This window comes from Phyllopteryx taeniolatus, chromosome 15 (genome assembly GCF_024500385.1).
Source record: "Phyllopteryx taeniolatus isolate TA_2022b chromosome 15, UOR_Ptae_1.2, whole genome shotgun sequence".
NCBI lineage: Eukaryota > Metazoa > Chordata > Actinopteri > Syngnathiformes > Syngnathidae > Phyllopteryx > Phyllopteryx taeniolatus.
The window spans coordinates 18,987,750-19,011,607 of NC_084516.1; the positions used below are offsets into that span (position 1 = coordinate 18,987,750).

General features: G+C 41.9%; 1 protein-coding gene across 1 annotated transcript; it reads left to right on the plus strand.

Annotated features, from left to right (window-relative positions):
* The first annotated feature begins 17,332 nt into the window (after positions 1–17,332).
* On the plus strand, positions 17,333–23,657 carry spp1 (secreted phosphoprotein 1). The gene is made up of 8 exons (XM_061747549.1): positions 17,333–17,487; positions 19,571–19,641; positions 19,969–20,013; positions 20,086–20,160; positions 20,272–20,337; positions 20,426–20,578; positions 20,932–21,261; positions 22,623–23,657. Exons 2-8 carry the CDS (start codon positions 19,588–19,590, stop codon positions 22,923–22,925), a joined length of 1,026 nt encoding a protein of 341 aa, XP_061603533.1. The 5' UTR covers positions 17,333–17,487; positions 19,571–19,587; the 3' UTR covers positions 22,926–23,657.
* Positions 23,658–23,858: the final 201 nt, after the last annotated feature.

Consider the following 23,858-nt stretch of genomic DNA (forward strand, 5'->3'; position numbering starts at 1 on the left):
CTTAATCCTAAATTGTATTGTACTGTATGTCTCTAAAGGAGTATCCTGACTGATTATCCTGTGGTGTGGGCTGTGTTCCAAACCACACCCATAACACTCACCTACACTGACAGACTGCCTAAAGGCCTAAATGTGTCTCTCCAACATTACGCCGACAGCTGAACGTCGATGTGATGTGTTCCTGCCTTTACAATACATCGCCACATGTTGTATGCGACTTCCAGACAGCTAGCAAATAGAGACTTAACAAAAGATATTTTACTGAGCTGATCAAAGAGGTGCTGTGTGTTGGCGATTATGGCGTTTTAGTCACACCAGTCGTGATATATAATGGATAAAAATATCGGTGCCAGCTGACTTTTTTTTCACCAATGCGAGGAGGTTTTTTGCAGATATGCAGCCGGTGGTCTGGATTTGAATTTCTTTTTCCAAGTACAGGGCTTCCACTATTACAACAGCTAAAGTCATCGTAATGCTGCAATGGTGAGTTAGCTTTTAATGGCAGAACTATACTGTATATAAATCTAAGAGCAATAAAACACACACACACAGCACTTTTTTCGTGTCATTATCAAAATCAGTAAAGATGTACAAATCTTTATGTGCGTTAGGCTTTAGATGAAACAAAAAAGCCCACTGAGGCTAGCCACTGTGCATACTGCAGCTGTGTATTTGAATGTACAGAGACACTTCTTTGTCATTGTGAATGGACGTGTAGAAGGGTATTAGGGTCCTGTTTAAGGAAACGTGGAACGACATTAACAACTACTCAATGAGCAGCATATTTATTTTGACGTTCACCTTGAAGCCGTCCATGCGAGTTCAAGTGCGATGGCAATATATCAGGTAATCGTCAACATTCACCACTTCCTTGCAGTATGAAATGTGTGACTGTAAAGGTTTCTGTCGTGTGCCTAGAATATTCAGTCGTTTGATACAATGAGTTAATGATTAGCATATTGCATTTCTCGGGCAGAGAAAGAGTCGAAGGCGAATGCACGACTGTAGGAGGTGGTGTGAAGAACCACTGAAGGTAGACGAGAATGATATTGAAACTGCCCAGGTTTGTTTATTTAGGTATTTTAATAAGTTCCTTAAGGGTCACGTGTATTGTTCGTCGCACTTTCTGACAAATGACGTAAGCATGAATAAAACTGAGCTTGTTACACTGATGACAAAGTGTGTATTGCTTGTTTCGCTTCTTTATGGACACGTTTAGCCAAGTGCTGCTGTCAGATGGTCATTTGTGTGGGTGCGTGGCAAGGCAAAAGGATGTCGTGTGTTTCGTTAACACAAAACAAGAACACAATTCAAGTCACCTCACACCTGATAACGTCCTGTGTTCAAAGAGTCAATGTCAAAGACAGTGTGACATTGTCACTACAGAGCAGAGGTTTGTGTTCGAATATAAGATCTGTGGAGGGCTCCAACATTTGAATAGTTAAGATGAATAATTGCCATTTTTTTTTTATTAGGTGGAAAAAAACAGAATATTCAGTTTCATCGAAGTAAACTCCAAATGTGATCAATTTTGCGCTTTAACCCGATGCCAACATTTTGACTGTTTAAAGGCCCATCATTTTCTTTCATGCTTGACAAAGCCGAATGGTCAAGGCCACATTGATAAAGGCTGAAATGAAATTTGATCTATGAACTTAACACTTTCCATTTTCCACATACACACACACACACACACACACACACACACTGTACTGTATTTTCTGAGAACATCCATTTTTTTTTGTGGAGAGGCATGAAGCACTTAGGTAGGCAAAGATTTTTGTGTTTACATTCCTCAGATGAAGATCTTGAGATCCAGTCAGCAATTATGATTTATCAGTTGATAAAACAAACATTGAACTGTGGCAAAATGATTTAGGTCTGCAGCCTCTCCATTTAAATGTTGGCCATCCAATCAGCATTTTAGCACAAAATGAGGTTTAACTGTGGATACCACATTTTTACATGTTATTTTGGTTTGGTTAGGGGAAAACAAATATGCATGTTTTTGTTGAAGGGGATGTTATTGTTTCCCCTGTAGTGACCGAAACAGTGTCGAACATGAGCTGTTGAGGACGACACACGCTGCACCATTTTTAGCAGTGACAGGAAACTTGTTAAACCACAACAGCGTCAATGAGCCGACTGACTCGTGCCTTCCCTGTAAGCTGCTTTTTTTTTTGTTTTTGAAGACCCATCTATCATTCATTTCCCTAGTTTAATTAAGATATTTTAAAATAAAATACTTTCCCCAGTGATATGACTGGTAATCAAAGACTTCTTCTCCATAAGGTTCACAAGTTCCTTTTTACAAGCGTTCCATCACACATTCTCCTATAGCACACACAGATGCAGAAGAAAGAAGCAGACATTGATTTGATGTCCCAGAAATTCAATTCAATTTGACTTTCTAAATCTTTCTCTGGATAAATAGTTTGACTTGATTTGAATCAGTTGGACTTGTGGAATAATGTTGCCCTCTAGTGTGAGAGTTCGGTTACAACGGAGAACCAATACAAATTGTATTCCGAAATGAAAAAGGGCGACATGTAGTGGTACAGTTTAGATACTGCAGAGTGTCTACACACAAGATTCCATTCAAAACATTCATTCATTTACTTATAGAAATGGTCAAGAAAAAGAACCGTGATCATGACAATAACAGCTTTAAGGGCTTTTTTTTTTTTTTTAAACAGAAAATAACCACAGATATAAAGAGCTACAAATACACATTATTCCTTGTGTGCTGTAAAAAAAAATTTTTGTTCATTTCCCATGTCATTCGAAATAAGGCCACACACAACATGGCAGGCAGACATACAGCATAGTATGTGGCAGTCCTTCTGCTGAGTGTTCCCAGGTCCAGACATTTTGAGTGTATATTTAGCACCCTCTCATCTCACCACTGTACGATCTCTGGCACCTTGACTGGAAAGTTGTTGTGCCTTTTTTTTTTTTGGGTGTCTCAAAGAAAAGACACACACGCAAGCAGTAGCCTCGAACACAGTTATGTAACATCGCAGTGTTATGAAACTTGTAGGGATACAACATGTATAGAATTAATACCAATGTTGTCCCGACAAAGCCTTTTCGGCTGATTGTGAGCCACAGATCCTGTCTTGAACTCGTTATGCTTGTCAACACACCACTCTGTACAAGCTCTTTCACTGAAATGATAATGTGGCAGCACGGTGGCACATCTGCCTTACCGTTCTGAGGTCTGTGGGTACTTTGGTTTCCTCCCACATTCCCAAAACATAGACGGTAGGTTAATTGAAGACTGTAAATTGTCCGTACGTGTAGATGTGAGTGCGAATAGTTGTTTGTCTATGTGTGCCTTGCGACTGGCTGACGACCAGTTCAGGGTGTACCCCGCGTCTCGGCCAGAGTCAATGGGCGCCAGCATGCCCGCGACCCTAGTGAGGATATGCCAGTACGGAAAATGGATGGATGGATATTTTGACTCTAAAATATAATTATTATTGTTATCCATTTATCCCAATTTACAGTTTTACACACAGAAAAACAAACCCTGCATTCACAGTCCAGTGGGCTGGCCGTTTTAGCGGTTGTAGCGCTTGTCCCCCTTAGAGTCACAAGTGAGCTGGCCCCCGATAGCTCAGGTGACTTTGGGCGATAGGTGGGGTACACGCTGGTCGCCAGCCAATGGCAGGACACATAAATAGATGACCATTGACACTCACATTTTCCACAAAGGACAATTTAAGGCAGGGGTATCCAAACTACCTCCAATTAACATTTAATATGGCCCGTAACCCTAATTTCCCCGGCCATGTTTGCTTTGTCTCTTGCCTCCAAAGAGACTGGATGAAGAGGGTTCACTCTCCGCATGGGTCTCAGCATCTAGGTGCATTTGTTTAAAGGTTCCATAGTTTACCAAACCAACTTTTTCTAGTATTTAGGATGTTACATTGGCTCTATGGTGCCTCTGTAAACATGTAAAATATGACTGAAAATCGTCCACGTATTCCTGAGTTACAGACATTTTTGTATTTATTTTTTTTGGTCTACAGGCCTGAAATCAGGTTATCTGAATTTGTCAAGCTTATTTTTGTTACTAGCAAAAACCTCCGCTTAGCTATGCGCCCCCGAGCCAACGCTGTCAACTTAACAAATACGTGTGCTCTCACAAGTAGTGAGGGTTGGGTCTTCTACATGGAGGCCACCAATCAGAGGAAAGGGGCCGGTCTTCAATTAACCTACCGTACATGTTTTTGGGATGTGGGGAAAAAAAACGGAGGTGGGGGAGAACATGCAAACTCCACACAGGCGAGGCCGGATTTGAACCCGGCACCTCAGAACTGTGAGGCAGTCGTACCACCGTGCCTATATACATTATATATATATAAAAGTGATTATTCACACATTCCCAGCTCACCGTATTTTACCTTCTGTGCCAAAACCTTTCACAGCTACGACCATGATGTCAATTTAAAAGCCAAGCCAGTTAATGCAATTACAACTGTACAGTGGTGTCATGGAAGAAAAAAACTAAAGAGTTTGGCGAATGACGTCTTTAAGAAAATGTTTTAGTATATTTGGAGAGAACATCACTGGAGTCTGAGCCAAACCTCAGATGACACAGACAATTCCAAATGCCCACTCACATAATCTAAGTGCATGAAGCATGAAGTTCCAGTCAGAGAAAAACATCTCAAAGTGCAGCACCAAACCAAAACAAGAGGGAAAAAAGTCATTTCTTTCACAGACTTTCCTTCTGTTATCTTATCTATCCATGAGTTCACCTGATTTCTCTTTTGCACAAACTTGCAGGCATACATCCTGCTTCCTGACTGTTCAGCACCTATAGGTATAGTACTGTACCAACGTTTTTCAAGCCATCTCTAGCCTTGTAGCTTTAATTGCATTTCATTTTTTTTTTTTTTTAAATAGATACTAATAGAAATAAACAAAATGAAAGTATTATCTGATAATAGGATTATGCAAACAAAAGGTTCTCATTCCCATGTAACCTTGTAGCGGGGATGATGCATGTGCTAAGAAAATAAAAACCCTTAAAAATGGCAAAGATTTGAATACAAGTAAAGAGGCTTGTATTTCTTTTCAGTCAATATCAATGGAAAAGCTAACAGCTAAATGCTGCTTTACCATGTTTGGTTTGGACTCTTTGCGCCCACTATCCGGCCTAAGTCTATAGATCTCAAAGTCCTACTGGGTTTATTTCCCATTAGCATTTCTTTAATGTATTGAGGACTTAAACCATTTCGTGATTTATAGACCAGTAGCATAACCAGTCGATTCTCTACAATTGGAACAATATGCTCCGATCTCTTTGTTCTGGTCAGAACCTGTGCTGTAGTATTCTGAATAATCTGCAGCTGTGTAATGCTCTTTTGGGATAGTCCAGCCAGAAGACCATTATAATAGTCAAGTCAGTTGGAGATAAAAGCATGGTTGAGCTTCTCCTGGTCTGCTTGGAACATGCAACTCTTCACTCTGGATATGTTCTTCAGCTGGTAGAAGGCTATTTTAGTGATTGATTTGATCAGTAATAAGATATCAGACTTGTAAGGTTTTTAAAGAGAGTGAGTCCAGTATTTACTAACAGCAATCCTCTTTTCTTTACAAAAAGAGTTAAATTCGTTTTGTTGTGGTTTAATTGAAGACAATTTTCATTCGTCCCGTTATTTGTTTTAGGTAATAACGCAACACCTCAACTGGAGAGATTTCTAGATATAACTGTGTGTTATCTGCATAGCTATGATATTCAACAAAGTTGTAAAGAATTTGACCCAAGGGTAGCATATACAGGTTGAACAAAAGGGGTCCAAGAACTGACCCTTGACACTTTTTTTTTTGCATGTGTGCGATATGGTAGCCTCCTGGTCAGTTCCGTTGTAAACTGAGCTATGTGTTACCTGTCATCTTGCCAAATGTACCAGATGCTTGTGTGCTTTTCCTGGTTACTCCACAACAAAACCTTCTTTCTGAAGGTAAAAGAGCCTCTGTTTGTCTTTTATAACTCATCAGAACCACATAACGATCATGGCTGACAATGTGTCTCAGCGAACTAAGTACAAAGGTTGTTGCCTTTAAATTGGTTCACCATATGAGCGGCTTCCTATTCTCTGATGACATTCCTGACAGAGGAAACCTGGTGGAAACGCTACTAAGCGATGTCTGCTTTCGAAGTGCTATTTGAATGGTGCTATCACAACTTCAAACTCATCAGGTATAGTAAACCTTATAATTCCCCCCAAATGTGATGTACAGTATTCATCTCTCTCTCTCTCTCTCTCTCTCTCTTTAGTATGTATGTAAAGGATGCACTATTTCAAGAGCAACGTTTTCGAAGCAAAATGTGTGTGTGTGGTTATTTATAAACATAAAAAATCAGCTGTTTTTGGAGTAGAGCAGCTGTTTAAATAAAAGTTAGTCATCACACAAATTTTGAGAAGTGCCAGGCCACTTCATGCTTTTAAATCTGTGATTAGAGGAAGAGGTTGGCGTCCTACAGCTTACAGTAACTGAAAGCCACATAACCTTCCAATGCTTCTTACATCTTAGTCATGCTTCTATTTCCATTGTTTTTTTGAAAAATGTTTTTTTTTCAGCATGTTTGGTAAGGTTGCTGCAGGTCGCAGAGGTTAACTTTAGGCCCTAACCACACGAAGGAAGTGTCCATATAGGGCCATTTCCTTGGCCCTGCAGCAGGGCCTCTTCTTAGGGAGTGTCAGCCTTGACTGTGTGGTGATCTGTAATTACACTTGGCTGATCCGATAAGAGCCACATGAGTGCTAGTTCAGAAGTAGCTACTTTTCCTAAAATGTTTCAAATTAGAGCTGGAACAAACGTACATAAACATGTAATCACATGCTCACGTATGTAAAGGACGACCGTGTTTAAACAGACATCTCATTGTCTGGACACATTTTTACACACACTGGCGCTTGTATAAGGTGGTAACATAAAGTTACTATAAAACACACAGACTTTGCAGTTTAGGACTGCAATAAAAATAAGAACAACCCAACGGCAAACACATTTGTGTAAAATGCAAATAAAAATGGAATGCAATGATTTGCAAGTCTCATAAACACATTATTCATTCATTCATCTTCCGTACCACTTATCCTCACGAGGGTCGTGGGGGTGCTGGAGCCTATCCCAGCTGACTCTAGGCGAGAAGCGGGGGACATCCTGAAGTGGTCACCAGCCAATCGCAGAGCACATTTAAACAAACAACCATTCGCACTCACATTCACACCTACAGGCAAGTCTTCAATTCACCTACCATGCATGTTTTTGGAACGTGGGAGGAAACCGGAGTACTCAGAGAAAACACACGCAGGACGGGGGAGAACATGCAAACTCCACACAGGCGAGGGCGGATTTGAGTCTGGGTCCTCAGAACTGTGAGGCAGACGTCCTAACCAGTGGTCCACCGTGCCGCCTATAAATGCATTATTTTGTTTTCACAATAATTTAATATTAAAAGTGAGGTGTTTTACCATTCATTCATTCATTTCCCTCACTAGGGTCGCAGGCCTGCTGGAGCCTATCCCAGCTGACTGGGACACCCTGAACTGGTCGCCAGCCAATCACAGGGCACATAGAAACAAACAACCATTTTCACTCACATTCACACCTACGGGCAATTTAGAATCTTCAATTAACCACGCATGTTTTGGGGATGTGTGAGGAAACCGGAGTACCCGGAGAAAACCCACGCAGGCATGGAGAGAACATGCAAACTCCACACAGGCGAGGCTGGATTTGAACCCTGGTCCTCAGAACTGGGAGGCAGATGTGCTAACCACTCTGCCGCCATGTTTAATCATCCATCCATCCATTTTCTGTACCGCTTATCCTCACTAGGGTCATGGGCGTGCTGGAGCCTATCCCCGCTATCTTCGGGCGAGAGGCGGGGTACACCCTGAACTGGTGCCGCCCACGAAAAATATTAGATAAATACATTTGGACTGCTTGATTAGTCTTTTATTCGACGAAAATGTAGACAGTATAGTACTTTAAAGAGGACATATGTCAATTTTACTTTTTAATTACTGGTATTGGAATCGTTGGGTGTCTGACCGGCCTGTTCAGTGCACAGCCATCAAGTGTGAAACACACCAAATCAAATACATTTCTGAAAATGTTCCGGGAGTGAACCTTTCAGAATTTCCTCCCCACCGGTAGATAACAGTGTGAACAAATGTACATAATCTCAAGAGTTTCTCTGCCGATTACTTGGCAGCTAGCCTGGCCTAAGATCTGCCATTTTGAATCAAAAAGGACTACGCTGAAGTACTCCCATGCCAAAGGCAAATAGTAAACAGAGCTGCAGTGTTATTACAACTAACAATGTTAACAAAGTGTTAACTTCTGCAGGTGCTGAGGTAGTTCTCTTCAGCAATGTGTCTGCTGCATGTGCCACAACAAGTACATTGATCCGCTACAGGTCTACACTAAATTGACTAGTGTCATTTGGCGACTTGGTAATGAATTGCTGCCTTCATGAAAATACAATGGGAGCTCGCTTTATTTAGTCGTGGCTTTGTGCAAGCACACGTATAGTATAGTATAGTTTAGTCTTCATTGAACTCTTGCTTCGGAGGAAGTCTCAGAGTCTTCAACAATGGCACAAAAAGTCACTAGGTTTGTTGCTTGTAGGTTTTAGTGGAATAGTTGATCAAGGGGTCAGATACGTTGCTAAATATAGTGACTAAGTAGCTCAATTGGCACTGATTTGCAGCTTGCATCCCTGCCCCCAGTCGTCAAGGCAACAAAAGCAGTGCGCAGTCGGTATTTGCGTGAGACAACCATCCCCCAAAACTGAGGGATTTCAACCAGTGTGCTAGCTGGATAGTCAGTGGGCTGTAAATCATTAATGCTAGATTATTTTGGCTGAAGACTGTACAAGACCTTTTATTAAGACACCTGGGAACTGTTATGAATTGCGAAAAAATGCATAATACAGAAGTAGTTAAAAGTCAGAGTTTACAGACAAACCAGTGGGTTTAAAAGACTTGCAACAGTCAAATTAGGGATGAAATTAAGAATGAAGACTGAGAAAGATTTTTTCATTCTCATCATTAAGGTCGGTGTATGATTGATACACTTGGTTGCATTGTGGTCAATGACTTGACTATTTTTTTTTTTCCTCATCTATTCATATTTATAAAACAGTATAAACATACCAAACCATGGGGCAGTACACTGACCGATCTGGGGTAAGTCCCGAATGTAATGGTGGTTTTACAGTTATTTCCCAGAAGAAGCTCTGCAATACATCCAGGTCTACTGAGAACAGTATTGTGTGTATGATGTCCAACATTTGCTTGTCCAAAGGGAACTTTGTAAGAAAGACATACAGGTATGTTGAAAATGCAATCATGCTATGTGTGATGACCTAGTGTCATTTGTAGCTACTAAAAGGGATTTTACAATATCTACAAATGACTGTGCTAGACAGAGACAGTCAGTTCTCAATAGACGTGCAAAAGTCTACAAAAACGACAGGCATACGTGCACACACACTCACAAAAGCCTCTGAAGCCTCTCAAATGTGTCTATGTTAGGACTGAAGCACATCAAATAGGATGCTTTAGTTGTTATGCGTCATTGACCACATCGCTTGCAAGACGTAAATATTGAGGGAAAACAATCAACCAAATACCACGGCAGACTACGTGTCGGGAAAACGGGGTGGCTGCCGGGCACATAGTGTAAACGTAGACGATACCTGTTGCTTTAATTTCAATTTTAAGATTCCTAACTATACCGGGTGTGAAAAAAAAAAAATGAATAACGTAAAAACTGCGGCAGCCATGGGCCAACACTGCTGAGGCATGTCAAAGTATGATACTCTCTCCTCCTTACCTTTTCAATGTCTTCATGTCCATATACCATGGGTGTCAAACAGGTGGCTCGGGGGCCAGATCGGGCCCGCCACATCACCCGCGAAAGCAAATCCTCCATTTCTTGCAAAATATCAAAATTGCTATTTATTTTCTATTGTAATAAGCTATAACCTTGAGATATTGCAACCATTTTCATTGCCAATCCCCTTTTAAAACGAAATGTAATAGTTAAAAACATGTTTTTATAGGCTTCTCATTTCAAAACTAGTTATGCATCAATTGGCTGCGTATATGTAATTGTTGAGGCGATAATTCATATATATATGGGTTTCCAGTGATAACGGCCCTCCGAGGGAAGTCATAACTATGATGTGGCCCCTGACAAAAATGAGTTTGACACTCGTGTCATATCCTGTACCTTCATTATGCAGTATGTTACTTACTTTGCATAATTATTCTGCCTCCCTTGATCTTAGTACAGGATGACTTCACTATCTCTGTTGTCCTTTCAAACACTGTAATTATTTTCAAAAAACGGACTGTGGGGTGCTCGCTTCCCGTTTTTTATCACGTTGGTCAAACTATAAGATCAGACCAACAACTTTAGGCATGCATTCATTGTAGACGACTGTGCTCTCCGACCAGCAGTCTCTTCTTGTCCTTTAGCTATTGTATCTTTAGATTTTCATCCATCAGACATCTGCCGCATGCTCAAAATATACAGAGCCTTGAGTCAAGCCATGACAAGACTCTGGTTTTCCTTACCCGATATCTTTTTAGAACACTTTAACCTGATCGAGCTACAATGAAGGGGTTTTCCTCACTGAAATTTTCACGGTTTATAATCCTGTCTTGGAGAACAATGGAAGGGACCAAAGTAATGCGTGCCACAATGAAACTGTATCACATAAACACCACAATGGAATTGTATGAGGTTATGTTCCTGTGAAAGAGTCGACTATACTGTTTCCTAAGTAAAACAAGCCACAAGGAATGCCTCCTCTTACATAATGTAATGGTATGGTGGGGGGGTAATCAATGCTCACAGTTTATTATCTAAAAACACATTTGCATTGAAAACATTTGTCTGACTGAGACATACAACAAACAACAACAATGCAGCAGAATGAGTACACAGGATGAGTATTGTTGGGCTATTTGCCGAATCTGCAAGACCAAGGAGTGACCAGCAGTGGTTTAAGTCACCCAAATACAGTAGCATGTGAACCCAGACTGACCTGGTATGTCGTTCCTTGGAAAAGCTCCATCAGTAAAACAAGCTGCGTGAGAGGAGTTGCAGTGGAAATGGGTTATAAGCAGGACTAAATGATGACCTTTAAGCTTTCCATGTGGTATGTGCATGCATTTAATTCATTAAAAATATACTGGCGCTGTTCATCAGTAGATGTCATAGTGGTGTTCTTTTGAGAAAACTGCCTAACTGGATTATCATCATAAAACACGTATTATAGAGTCTGATCAATAAAGGCTTTATGAGACCATTTTACCCGTGATGGGCTGGAGATCATTCCAAGATGTGCAAAGTCAGCTGGCACAGGCTCCAGCTCACCCGTGACCCTAACGAGGATAAGCTGTATAGAAAATTGATGAATAGCTGGAGTTCATTTTAATATAGCTAGGGGAACTGTTTTCATTTTTCTTTGTTCAGTCCACATCGGCGGCACGGTGGCAAATCTCAAATGCAGCCTCCAGCAATTTTTCCGTTTTTATTGGCCATTTCTGAATTTGAACTTCGTTCATTGTGTTGTGATCGCTCCGTCACTTAATACATTTAACATTATCATCTGTAAAGTAGGCGGCACGGTGTACGACTGGTTAGAGCGTCTGCCTCACAGTTCTGAGGACCGGGGTTCAATCCCCGGCGCCGCCTGTGTGGAGTTTGCATGTTTTCCCCGTGCCTGCGTGGGTTTTCCTCCCACATCCCAAAAACATGCATGGTAGGTTAATTGACAACCTGTAAGTGTGAATGTGAGTGCGACTGGTTGTTTGTTTGTATGTGCCCTGCGATTGGCTGGCAACCGGTTCAGGGTGTACCCCGCCTCCTGCCCGATGATAGCTGCGATGGGCTCCAGCACGCCCGCGACCCTGGTGAGGAGAAGCGGCTCAGAAAATGGATGGCTGGATGGATGGATGGACAGTCCACATCGCTCCTTTTCCCACAGTTTTTGTCGAGTCTGGTTTTCGTCAGCCCACAACACGACCACAGCAGCCATCCTCACAGACACAAATAACCCATGCAGCCCCTCTGCAGCCACACCCTCAAACAAAAATAGCTTTGGCTACACAAGGCACTTGCGGGAATTAAACTTTATTTTCCAAAATGCGTATTCCTTTACACCATATACATACCGGTACTTAATTGCAATGTGACACAACACCATGCGGGTATTTACATCCAGCATATCTTCCCTGAAAAAGTGAAATATTGCAACACTCAACAATTGCACATTTACATTGACTCGCTATTTGTTTTTATTCTGCCACCAAGAGACTCGTCCCAAAATATTGGTGTGCTGCATTTTGTCGCATTAACCCTTGTCATTAAAGCAACTTTACGCAAATGAGTTTGCAACAATGTGTTCCCATTAAATCATAAACTGCCAATCATCCTTCTGCCAACATGCACTCAGCCACAACTATGAAGAACACACCCTGGTGAGGCAAACTAAACGACAAGCAAACGCAGTCATACTGTAAACTGTGCAGCATGAACATAGAGGGAGCTAGCCCAGTTTGTGTTTATATATATGAAACTGGCAATTCTCTGTCAACCAATGAACACACTGACACGCCTGGTGTTGATTACGTATTGTTGTCGCTCAGATATTCGCAGGTGATAGAAATAGCTATACAAAAAGTATAATTTCCTTTGTGCAACCAATTGAGAAGAGTTTCTCATGTACAATGGCGAGCTGGAGGCAACTTAGGGTGCAATGTTTTGCACAAGGACACTTCGATCGCAGACAGTCGTGGACAACGCGCTCTCCCAACTGAGCCACAGCGCATTGTATATGATTCAATTGCTTCCATTGGAACACTAGCAGTCGAGTTCCAACATACTATACAATCATTCTACTGTCTGCTGTGAGAACAAAGTTCCTAAAAGTAACAACAGCCTGGAGGAACAAATGCACAACTTGTCTAAAACACTTTCCAAACCAAGCACAGTTTTGAGCGGAGAAATTTGATGGCTGAATCCAGGGTATAATTCAGCAGTCAAGAATTTGAAATCTGTGCTCTGCTGTAAACTGAACTTTTGGAAGAACTTGCATTTGTCTGTATTCTTGTCTCTGTTTTGTGTGACTAAACATAGGCTGGATTACACAAAAACTGCTAGTGTGGCCCAAAAACGTTCAAGCCCAACTCGCAAAGGTAACTGAGTAGCAAACTACCTGCTGTGAAGGGTACCCATGGTCGTGGAGAATGCCTTTGGCATCCTAGCCAACATGTGGAGGATGTTCCACACAACCATCCTCCTTCACCCAAAAACTCCCAAATAACAGTGACTTCTGTTTGCGCAACTTCTTCAGCGATATCTACGATTGGGACTGTGACGATGCTGAAAACAGGTTCACGGAGGGAGAGTGGAGGAGACTGGGACCACAAGTGCAAGAGTGCAAAACTACATCATTCAAGACCAACAGACACAAGAACTACAGTACTTTGTTGGCCTTTTTCTATGAGGTGCCTCTGGAAAACCGCTCACGCTGGAAACAACTGCAACATTTGGTACATTTAGCTTGAAACAATGTTTAAAAAACTGGTGGGAATTTTTGTGAGTCACTTTTTTTGCACATTTACAACTGTATTTGTCAACTTGAATAATTAAGTCCAAATATTACACGTTACACCCGAATGTTCAAATCTGAATGTTAAACAGATATCTAAATGTTAAATTCCAGTTACTGGCAGTTTGGATTTGCATATCAGCAAAATATTTAGTTAGCATTTCTTGATCCACCTTGAACTGTAACTGTAGTAACTGTAATTGTAGCCAGATCATCACATTTGATTGTGTTTATAATAACCCGACGACCAGACTAACATGCCTTAATGGAAACAAGAAGTGAGACAATATAGCTGAACCAGACAGAAGGAAAACATCACCCACTCACCCAATCATCATGGAAAATTGGGAGAGGCAGTCATGATGACAACGGACGTAGGTTGTGTTAGTGTAGTCATGTAGTGAGCTTTTCTTTCATCACTGTCGTCAGCATTAATTAGCTGCTCCTGTCATTACGAGTTTTGGGTATGCCTGTGTCACTTTGTCCAACCTCTGCAGATCCATAGGGAGCCCGGTGGTTGGGGACCACCACAAGTGTGCGCTGGTTTTTATCTCCAGTGCACAGTTCTTTGAACTTGCAGGGTCAAGAACATCTGAAACCTTTTTTTTTCCTGACACACGATCATAATGGCCTACGAGCCACAAATGCTTTATAATAATACAATAGAAAGATAAACTGAGGAAAACACTTTTCAATGCTAAATTACCTGATTGAATGTTCCTTTTAATCCTTTTCTCTCATGTACAGGTATATCCTCCCTTTCTCCACTGATTCAATAAGACAATGTGACAAACGCTGTAGGATGATGTTGAAATGGACTATTGATTCAGAATCAGAATCATCTTTATTTGCCAAGTATGTCCGGTGGTTGGAGCCGCTCTAGTACGACAACAGACAGTCAATGGACAGAGAACACTTTGGAGAGAGAAAGACATTGACAAAAAACAAACAAAAAAAAAAAAAACAGTCACTGAGCAATAAAGGGTTGCTAGTTGTCTGGTAATGCCGGTACATTATTTTTTTTTTTTTTGGACAATTGTGCAAAAGATGCAGAGTCCTCCAGCACTTAGAGCAGTTCGAATGACTAATATTGCAATAGTCCGGTGCAATGACCATTGTGCAAAGGGCGCCGAGACTTCAAGGAGTGTATGCAGTTTAAAGTGACGAGTAGCGCGATAATCTGGGACAATGTTGATTGTGCAAATGTTGCAGATACTCCTCAATCAGTGTGAAAATGGAGCAGATGCTACTCTGGCATGAGTGGCCAGTATTGGTCAACAACAGATATGCAAATAGTGCAACGTGGCGAGACTACTACAGTGAGTGCACGAGTATGTATAATTGGCCCGACCGAAATGTGACAAAAAATTCAAGACAACAAAATTGGCACCATGTTGCAATGGAATTGTAGATTAGGTGTTTAAGAAGCGGGAAGCGGGAAGAAGCTGTTGGAATGTCTGCTAGTTCTAGTTTGCATTGATCGGTAGCGCCTACCCGAGGGAAGGAGCTGTAAGAACTGGTGACCGGGATGCGGAGGGTCCGAAAGGATTTTGCACGCTCTTGTCTTAGTTCTGGCAGCGTGCTCAAGCCTATCCCAGCTATCATCGGGCAGGAGGCGGGGTACACCCTGAACTGGTTGTGATTTAGAGTCGTTAGCGCTAAACTGTTTTTCCAACTTTGCTGCACAGTTCCTCTTTGCAATGTTAATTTCTTTAGTCAGCTGGTTTCTAGCTCGATTATACAGGACCCTGTCCCCGCTCTGATATGCGTCCTCCTTAGCTTGGCGAAGCTGCTTATGTTTGGCAGTGAACCACAGCTTGTTGTTGTTGAAAGTGCGAAATGACTTTGTTGGTACACAAACCTCTTCACAGAAACTGATATAGGATGCGACAGTGTCCGTGTATTCATCCAGGCTGCCAGCTGAATTTTCAAAGACACTCCAGTCGGTGCAGTCTAAACAGCTTTGAAGTTCCATCTTTGCTTTATTGGTCCACTTTTTCCACTGTAGGAAAACAGTGAAAACTTTTTGTCTTGCAATTCATCCATCCATCCATCCATCCATTTTCTGTACCGCTTATCCTCACTAGGGTCACGGGCGTGCTGGAGCCTATCCCAGCTATTTTCGGGCGATAGGCGGGGTACACCTTGAACTGGTAGCCAGCCAATCGCTGAGCACATATAAACAAACAACCATTCTCACTCACATTCACACCTACGGGTGAGTCTTCAATCATGTTTTTGGGGTGTGGGAGGAAACCGGAGAAGAACCCACGCAGGCATGCGGAGAACATGCAAACCCCACACAGGCGAGGCTGGATTTGAACCCGGGTCCTCAGAACTGTGAGGCAGATGTGCTCACCAGTCGCTCACCGTGCCGCCATTGCAATTCATTTCGTGATTAAACATTTGCTTTCACCTTTTAAATAATAATCATAATATCCACAGTGTCTGCTGAATTTAGGACTTAACTCAAACCACTTGACGCTACAGACCTTTTTGTATTCTTCCTCTTGTTTCATGAGTTATCATATTTTTCCATTAGATCCATGTGATGTAGCTGAGTCAAAATTATGACAGCGTTAAAATAGAAATGTATTCCTATCTTTCATACTCCCATCAATCGCATGATCTAAAGTTTGCATCACTCACACATTCATAAATTATCATTATTGTCTATGTAGAGTCTTGGCATGATGTGAAATCTTCTTACTGTTTCTCACGTAACGTAGGCAAAGTGGCACATTCATTTTTTCTCATGATGGGGGAACGTAACATGACCTGGGAGGTGAGTCTCATCACACTGACTCTGGACAGAGCTGGCTTTGCAGCGTACACGCTATAAAATAATGATGTAGCTTCAACAGAACACAGATGCGTCTACACCTCTCCCGTGTTGCAACTAATTCAATGTCCTGTTTTATAAAATACACCAAAAGTTAAAAAAAAATTCAATTTGTGTAGTTCAGTCACAGTTGTCTTTTTCTGTGTGACCTCATCAGGTCAAGGGGTGAGCTGAAGCTTATTGCTGCTGACTTCGAGCAAGAAGCGAGCCACACCTTGCACCGGTTACCAGTTATTCACAGGGAACATGAACTAATAGCCATTCACACTCACATTGACATTCAGTCTTCAGTTAACCACACATGAATGTTTTTGGAACGTGGGAGGAGTACGCGGAGAAAATCCACATAAGCGTGGTGAGAACATCATTTTGATGACCTAACACATCACATTTATATTTATATTTATATAACCCAAAATATTGAATCTTGGTCCATTTCAAAAGTCATTTAAATCTGGTTAGGATGTGTTCTTTCGACAGTCCACGTCTGACATATTTAGTTCGCACAGAAAAAAGGGCAAAGCCAACACAATCTGGTTAACACAAACCTTCACTTGACAGTTTGGGATCAGTCTGCTCTTGCAGACAAATTGTCAATTATCCCGCGAGACCTCAGTCAGCCATTTTTCTGTCTTTGAGGAAGTTGAATCATTGTCATAGCACTTGCTGGTGTTTTTTTTAATCTACATCGTACAAGTAGATTCCCTTAAATGAACTTAATTGTCCATATGTGTGTACGTGTTTTAGCCCCCACACCACAAACCAAAGGAAGAGTGGGGGAGACAGACAAGAGGTGGACCATGGAGCGGTTAACCTCATGACATCACAATCTCTGCCCTGATTGGCTGTTGACAGAAGCGTGAAGATTTAAAGAGCAGTAGGGAGACAGCAGCAGCAGCAGAACAGGGCCAGCGCACAGCCTCCAGGAACATACTGCCATCAAACCTCATCAGTCTTCTTCTCTCTGCAGCTTCCTGCTACTCCAAATAAGGTTAGTGCAAATTTCATAAAACGTGAATATGGACAACATGGAGTGCTTGGGAGGGACTGTGGTTTCAGGAGCCTAATACTTGTTTGCTATGTGCAGCTTTTAATAGCTGCAAGAGCACACGTATAACATCTGGAAAGTAGCAGAAGGTTTAGAGTGGAACTGAATTACACGTTACTGTACAAAAGTGCGCCCCAGCAAAATACATGAGGAGTTCTAGCTGCTGTACTTAGATAGGACCATTTACTTTGAGCAATGTACAGTTGCAGGGGTGCTAAATGCGACCCGGTGGGATGAATTTGAAAGTGGAAAAAATGCACAAGACGTGGCGAGGGGAGGACTAAGGCCAATTTTGAGAATTATAATGCTCTTGTAGAAAATCGAGGAGTCATAATTCCTTTTACTTCATACGTTGTTTGAATTGCAAAGCGTACCACTATATCTTTCAGTTCCAAATACCTGCGACTTAAAGTTTTGTGCCTTATTATTTTGTGCCTTAATCACTGTGATCAGTTATTATGCACACATGTAGATGACAAACTGAAGCCAAATTTTCTCAAGAAACCTGAGATTGGTTTGTAAAATCATTTGAAAAAGTCATTAAATCTGAAGAATTTCCTATTGTACGTGTTTTGTTTGACATTAAAACATTGTTATCTATTCATATATTAAGCATGGTATGGTTTTATTTTGGAAATCAAGTTAGGGTGTATGTAGTCCCTGAACTAGAAATTTGGACAGCCGTGATCTCTGTCAAAAGATTCCCAATTTGTGGAAAACGTTCGTTTTAATGCCTGCAAGAGACTGGAAGACATCTGATTTCCCTCGATAGCACCCCATCTTTCGAAAGAAGTCAAGCGAGCCTGACCAACAGCAATGTCTTGCTTGTGAGGCCGAGTGGTAGAAAATCCCTCCAACCTGTTGGGAACCCGCCCCCAAAAAATGAGACGAGTGGCGGTCGAGTGGCAACAGATTACTAGGCATGGTTTTGGAATGAGATGTTAGTTTTTGCTCTGTATGCTGCTTGTGTGTGTGTCTCTGCGCGCGTGTGTGTGTGTGTGTGTGTGTGTGTGTGGGGGGGGGGGGGGGGGGGGGGGGGGGCGCTTGGCCTTTCAGTTGTCCCCACATTTTTGGGTCTTGTGGCGGATGCACTAACTTTAACTTGCAATTTAACTCTTTTCATGCTGTGTTTTGAACACCGATGCACAAATAGTAAACTACACGACTTTTTTTCTTCTTCCCCTTCTGAGCTGAAAATAATGAACGCAGAGAAGTCCAATGGAAAAAACTAAAAAAGGCAATTTGCATTGACCTAACATACTTGTGTATATGTTTTGGGCTTGATGTGCGGCTGCAGTGCTAACTGGTTGAAGATGGATTTAATATACAGTATATCGATTGCACAATATATTTTCCCACGTGTAAATTCATTCAACAAGCTTTGGGAGAAGCCACATTATGATGGACAGGAAACTCTTGATTTGTCTACTTGCGTTTTATTGACTTCCGTTTCTTGAACATTTCTTTGAAAGTATGCAATTTGTAATAATTGTTTGAGGACAGTTTTCATTGTTATTTTCAATAATCTGAACCAAAAAAAAAACACAAAACAAGATGCTTAATCAACAACTTTGAAGGACATTTGTTTATGGCTGATCATTTTGCGTTCTGGACAGGTTTTCACACTACACTTGTAAACTCCACCAATTTCACATCCTTTGAAGTACAATGATCCCATAATCATTTTTTTTCTGGGTGATTTACTGTAACACACAAAAAAACAAAAAACGAGCAATTAGGGGACCCATGGCCTCCATTTACAGTCTATAGTAGGATCTTTAATGACCCTCTGAACATGCCAGTGAGCCAGGAAGCAATGCACAACAGTCATGTGATCAGGTTCTGGTTTTTTTTTAGACGGAAAACAGAATGAGAAGACTTCATTTGCACATTGATATATTGCTGAATGTAGTGTTAGATTATGGATGTGTGTGCATATATATATATATATAAAATGCGAATAAAATGGAATTCATTGTTTCGATTCTATCTGAGTGCTTCCATTTTGTTTCCTTTTTCTTTCTAGGCCGCCGCACAGACACCATGAAAGTGGTATTTGTTTTTGTTCTGCTCTTTGCTGCAGTTCTCTGCCGACCGGTGAGTCGTTCCCCGAAATTCCTCTGTGTCGGCAAGCGCCAACGTTTAACATTTAACCATCCATCTCAACTAAATTGTAATGCCATGAAAGTTGATAGTCACTTGGCAAGGGTGCAATTGCATAGACTTAAAACCCTTACTAAGCGTTCAGTCAAATAAAGAATATGTCATTTACATGCTGTAGTTCTCATATTTGCACGATACCTCTATGTTTCTATGACGCGGTGTGTCGCATTTTGTTCTCTCTCTCAGCATTCCACACAGTTTCTCTGGTGAGTACTGTAGTTTTAGTTTATTTCGTATTTATTGTTCTTGTTTGCATTTCAGGCAAGAAAATTTTCGGACAGTTCTGCAGAGAGCTCTGAAGAAGCGGTGGGTATAAAGAGAGAGACAGACGGACGGACGGACAGAGACATCCGCGCTGACTGTTCCTTGTGTCCACAGGTCAGACGACCTGCAGCTTCGCTTTTCAGGAAACAGATGGCCGAATTGACTCGATTCCGTGCGGCGCCATTCAGGGTACAGCCGTCCTTCAACTTCGAACTAAAAGCTGACATTTTACATTTCATATGTATTTGTTTTTAAGAGAAAACAAAAATGAAAAAACAACATTACTCCATGTTCTTACAGTTATTCCAAAGGTTTTTAGCACCCATTGTTGTTGGTTCAGATGAGAGCACAGACAGTTCTGATGAGGTAAGACATGAAGAATACATTTACACCATAATGCACAGTACCGGGACTGCCAATCTTGTGACCTTTTTGACTTTGGCATTTTTTGCAGCCGGCAGCAGTCGAGACTCCATCTTTAGTCAACTTTGAAACTACGGACGATGCTGCCACAGACACACCCTCCGTCGACAATCAAGATGAACCAAGTGAAGACAGCGATGGTGATGATGACGACGACGAAGAGGATGATGAATCAGAGGAAAGTGTGAGTAAAGTTCAAACAAATACTGTCTGCCACCATATTTAGTTGTCCACATTAGGGTCGCGGGTGAGCGAGACCCCCAACACGTGGATCTAGCTTCTGCCTCACAGTCGTGGTTCAGGGTTTGAATCTCAGCACAAGCCCTCTTGTGTCGAGTCTGCCTGAACTCACGCGCGACCCTGATCAGCATAAGCGCAACAAAATGCATTATTTTTAAAAAGCCCTTTTCACTATATTATGGAATATAGTTGTTGAGATGTTTTGATGCATTAAACACTGTAACAATTAGACGTATTTGCCGATGTGCAGCTCCAGAGACTTCTCCATTCATGTTGTGATGCGATTTGTCCCTCTAGGAAAGTGAGGAGGAAGATGAGGAAGACAGCTCCGAGTCGGGCGAGTCTTCCACTGTCGCCCCTGAGACGGTCACCCCTGTAATTGTGTTTGAAACTACAGAGGAGCCCCTGTTGCCCACCATTGTCACAGATACAGACTCAGGCCGCGGCGACAGCATGGGAGGATACCCCAGCCAGTACAAGAGCTATGTGTATCCGGAAGAGAAGACCTACCACAAGGCTCCTTCGCCTTACAAGTCCTATGAATACGTTGAAACGGGGAAAAAATCGGCTTATGACGTGCCCATTGACAATGAGGTGGAGAAGTCACCAGAGGTGTACAAGAGTGAGGTTAGTTGCAGACTATTTGAACTGTTTATAATTCAAATGAAATGCTCCTCAGTATTAGCATTTTGGGATATTTCTACCGGCGCTCAAGGCCTGACTCGCTACAAATGTTCCATCATTCCATCATCAATTTAAGATTGAAAATGAAAGCAAAAAAGGACACATTTTACATCTACCAGCACATGAAACCGAGAGCAGCAAAGATCCTCCCCCCCCACCTCATTCTATTCAATAAGCGGTTGCTTTATTATATTTTCACGACCTCGATTTCCCGCTAGCTGTTTTTATACAAGCTCCAATTGTGTGTTTGTGGTGTAAGACTTGAAGCTTTTCCCCACAGTCAAAAATGTGGCGTACTTTGATCAGTCAACGAAACATCAGTGCCATATTGGAACGATACAGAGACAAGGCTGTCCCAATAAAGGTCCGAAGCAACTCGGTATCAAATCAATACAATAATACCCACTGTATGTTAGGAGTTGTTACAGTAACTTCTGACACACGGTGATGATATACTGTATGTATACAGTATGTAAATGTTATTGTGACTGAGAACTCAAAAACTTTGCCGAACTTTTTTTTAAAAAAAGCTTAAGACCACCATAGTTGTTGCCGGTAAACTGCAGAGCCAAAGCAAGCCAAGCCAGTAATGCCCAGGGTGCAAACTTTCAAAGGAAGAAAAAAATGATGGTCAGGCGCATAATTTAAGAAAATCCTAATTACAGAGTTTCAACAAGCGCCTTGACATTGCCGGCCGGCTGGATGGCTCTCTGCTTTTAAGATTTGCGGACCGGTTCATCTGGCTGTAGACACCTATGAGGTCCCCCGAAATGATGAGTTTCTTCTCAGCCTGATGTTTGCATTATGTCTTTAGGTAAACATAAACAAACGCCACAGATCCATGCGTTGCTGGCAACCCACACAATGCCACGTTCGCTTTTTGTCATACATATATACATACATGCATGCATACAGTATACAGTAAAAGAACATTTTTATTACAGAGATCCTGACTTTGGGGAACTTCTAGCTGGGTCCACCGACGGCAAGGTGTCCAATTTCATACCCAGCATGTACAGCGGGAATTCTGTAAAAATAGCCTGAAGAAAATATAGTCCTGAAAGTACAGTATAGCCACTTCCTTTCAATGAAACATTGGAAGCCCAAAGCTGCACTAAACCTTGAGTATAGCCAAAGTGTGTGTCGAGTTCTGCCAGCCTCTGCATGTATACCATTCCATACCCTAAATGTCCTCAATTGCACATTGCATTCTTCGGTGAAACAACGACTACGTAATATCGATTACGCAGCTGTGTGTGGAAAGCTATGTGTTGTTGTAATAATGCTCATCTTCCTTGCTTCAGACTCACCAGGAGCACTCTGACCTAATGGAGGAGGATACCAGCACTCCTGAGAACCAGGATGTTCTCCCAGAGGAGGAGGAGGAGGAGAACGCTGGCACAAGCGATAGCGGAAGCTCCGCAGATGTGGAGGAGGAGGAAGACGAGGATTCTGCACCCGAGCAGAGCAGCGAGGAGGCTACAGCCACACCTGGAGCTGCAGACAGCGATTCTGACGAGAGCGACAGCATGGAGAGTGACTCGGACGAGCACGGGATGGACGCTGAAACCACCACTGACGTCCCGGTGGTCATCACCGCCAAATAAGTCATCCAGAAAGGGAGGTGTGGTGTCCCATAGATTGGTATAAGGAGTCCATGCCACATTCAGGTGGAATCTGTCCACTCCTGAGACACTTTCTACGGCAGGGACAATCCAAGGCAACAAATGCTTATTTACTATCAGTGAGTCACAGAGTCCAAAACATATTGGGATGGGTAATCAGTTCAAGCATTATATAACTTTGAAGCCATATATTTGCCTTGCGGGGGGTTCAGCTTGTTGCTCGCTTTAATATAAAATCTGCTGGTGTCCTCAGTTCTTAGTTACACTACATGTGGATTCCCCCCCCCCCCATGATTACTGTAATGTATGATTTTGTACCATTTCGAAAATATAAAATACAATTATTTTACATAAATCCACCCTGCATATGGCTTATTTGTTTTGGTTCAAACTCTAGTGCCTTTGACAAAGTCAGATATTTGGTAAAAATAAATTTGTTGTGTAAAAAATGCACAGTATCAGTCAAAGTTCTGAGTCCACATAAGAAGCAAGTGTGCCAAACGTTTGACTGCTTACTGTATATTCAGCCATTAGCCACATTTGTGTCTGCTACCATATTGTGACCGCATTTGAGAGGAGATCATTATAACTCCTAGTTGAGAGTGAATTAATCATAACTAAATCACCACACACTAACAGGACAATCAGAAATCTTTTCTAATCTTTTAAAAATGTGTGTTTTTTTTTTTTTAATAAACTCTTTAAAGACATGGATGAGAAAGTTTGGTGCAGATGATCTTGACTTGCCTCGCATGATGTAGTAGCGCAGCCGGACTCCGGCCTTCGCTCGAAAGTGGCTCTGGATCTTCGGCCAGCCTAGTTGATCATGTCATGGGCAGAGAAACAGCAGGTTCTTTTCCATACCGGTTGGGCTGAAGTTCCGGAAGGCTTGCTCATAGTAACATTTTTAGAAAT

Excerpts from the sequence above, each read along its gene's own strand:
- spp1 (XM_061747549.1), top strand. The coding sequence starts at position 19,588 with ATGAAAGTGGTATTTGTTTTTGTTCTGCTCTTTGCTGCAGTTCTCTGC. Across the intron at positions 20,014-20,085 it reads CAGAGAGCTCTGAAGAAGCG|GTCAGACGACCTGCAGCTTC; the intron begins GTGGGTATAAAG and ends TTGTGTCCACAG. Across the intron at positions 20,338-20,425 it reads GCACAGACAGTTCTGATGAG|CCGGCAGCAGTCGAGACTCC; the intron begins GTAAGACATGAA and ends CATTTTTTGCAG.